Source organism: Chaetura pelagica, unplaced genomic scaffold (assembly GCF_000747805.2).
Source record: "Chaetura pelagica isolate M959 unplaced genomic scaffold, ChaPel_1.0 scaffold2279, whole genome shotgun sequence".
Taxonomy (NCBI): Eukaryota; Metazoa; Chordata; class Aves; order Apodiformes; family Apodidae; genus Chaetura; species Chaetura pelagica.
The window spans coordinates 4,658-6,409 of NW_009954691.1; the positions used below are offsets into that span (position 1 = coordinate 4,658).

Below are 1,752 nucleotides of genomic sequence, written 5' to 3' on the forward strand. Positions count from 1 at the left end.
GGCAGCCCAATCGTCGAGGTGAGTCCTGGGGCCACCTCAGTGTCCCCACCTTGTCCCCACCTTGTCCCTACCCTCCCACCTTCCTCCTCCTCACCCTCCTCCCCCTCTCCTGCAGCTGATGACAATGCCACCATCCGTGTCACCAACCTCTCTGAGGACACGCGCGAGACCGATCTCCAGGAGCTTTTCCGCCCCTTCGGTTCCATCTCCAGGATCTATTTAGCCAAGGATAAAACCACTGGACAATCCAAGGTGGGATTTTTTCTTGGAGGGAGGAGAAGACCCTTGGAGATCTTCTCCAACCCCTGATGTCCTCCTCAACCTTTCTCCTTCCACCCCAGGGTTTTGCCTTCATCAGTTTCCATCGCCGCGAAGACGCCGCTCGGGCCATCGCCGGAGTCTCTGGCTTTGGCTACGACCACTTGATCCTCAACGTGGAATGGGCCAAGTAGGTGTTGGGAAAGGGCTCCAAGGATGGGTGGGGGGAACTGTAGAAGACCCTCCCACCTTCTCCCATCTTCTCACCACCCTCCTTCTTCCCACAGACCTTCCACCAACTGATGGAAGCTCCTCGGAAAAAGCTGCCGACCTTCCTAAATAAATCCACAGCTTCTGGTATGAACCCAAGTGTTGGGTCTCAACTGTGGGGAGGGTCCAGAAACCTCCTCATCCCTGTCCCCACGTTGTCCCTGTCCCCACGTTGTCCCTGTCCCCACACCCAGATTGTCCCCACAATGTCCCCGTTCCTTGAGTTTTGAGCTCAATCCTTGGAAAAAAGCCCACGTGACACAAGGTTGGGTTGATGGTTCCACCTTTAATTCTGCTGCTTCTTGTGCCACCTGCTCTGGGGGTTGGGGGAGGGGGGAAGATGGAGCAGGTGGTCTCCAAAGGTTCCATCCCAGTCTCTGGTGGTGGGTCCTGGGAGATGGTGCTGAGGGACATGGCTTGGTTGGTCAAGTTGGGTTGAATGGTTGGACCCGATGATCTCCAAGGTGTTTTCCAACCCAAATGAGTCCATTGGTCCCGTCCCTAGAGGTGCCCAAAGCCCTGGAGATGGTGCTGAGGGATGTGGTTGAGTGGTGGACTTGGTTGAGTTGGGTTTATGGTTGGACTTTATGATCTTCAAGATCTTCTCCAACCCAAATGAGTCCATGAGAGTCCTCAGATGGTTGGACCTGATGATCTCCAAAGTTGGGTTGAATGGTTGGACCTGATGATCTCCAAGGTGTTTTCCAACCCAAATGAGTCCATTGGTCCCGTCCCTAGAGGTGCCCAAAGCCCTGGAGATGGTGCTGAGGGACCTGGTTGAGTTGCTTAAGCTGGTTTTGATGGTTGGACCTGATGATTCAAGGTCTTTGCCCACCCAACCGAGTCCATGGGAGCAGTGGTGGAGGCTCCATCTCTGGAGACACCCAGACCCCCCCTGGACACTGGGTGGATCTCTTGGGCCACTGAGTGGACCTCCTGGGCCACTGGGAGAAGCTCCTGGGCCACCACATCTGGATCCTGGGCCACCAGAGGGAGCTGGGCCACTGGGTGGATCTCTTGGTCCACTGGGTAGAGCTCCTGGGCCAGTGGGAGGTGCTCTTGGGCCACTGGGAGGTGGTCCTGGGCCACCACATCCTGATCTCAGGCCACCGATGGGAGCTCCTGGGCCACCATGGGGAGCTCTTAAACCACCGGAAGGAGCTCTTGGGCCACTGGTGGGAGCTCCTGGGCCACCATGGGGAGCTCTTGGGCGATTTGACACCT

At 56.8% G+C, this 1,752-nt stretch overlaps 2 protein-coding genes across 2 annotated transcripts in view; one reads left to right on the forward strand and one right to left on the reverse strand.

The window, feature by feature from the left end:
• Positions 1–561, forward strand: part of LOC104395870 (eukaryotic translation initiation factor 3 subunit G-B-like) — a 1,753-nt gene extending 1,192 nt beyond the window's left edge. The window contains exons 2-4 of the mRNA XM_010005616.1: positions 116–252; positions 342–448; positions 546–561. Coding sequence (XP_010003918.1) covers positions 116–252; positions 342–448; positions 546–561 — 260 coding nt within the window. The remainder of the gene's footprint in view (positions 1–115; positions 253–341; positions 449–545) is intronic.
• Positions 562–1,314: 753 nt separating this feature from the next.
• LOC104395871 (P2Y purinoceptor 11-like) overlaps positions 1,315–1,752 on the reverse strand; it is a 1,724-nt gene continuing 1,286 nt past the window's right edge. Inside the window, exon 2 of the mRNA XM_010005617.1 lies at positions 1,315–1,623. Coding sequence (XP_010003919.1) covers positions 1,315–1,623 — 309 coding nt within the window. The remainder of the gene's footprint in view (positions 1,624–1,752) is intronic.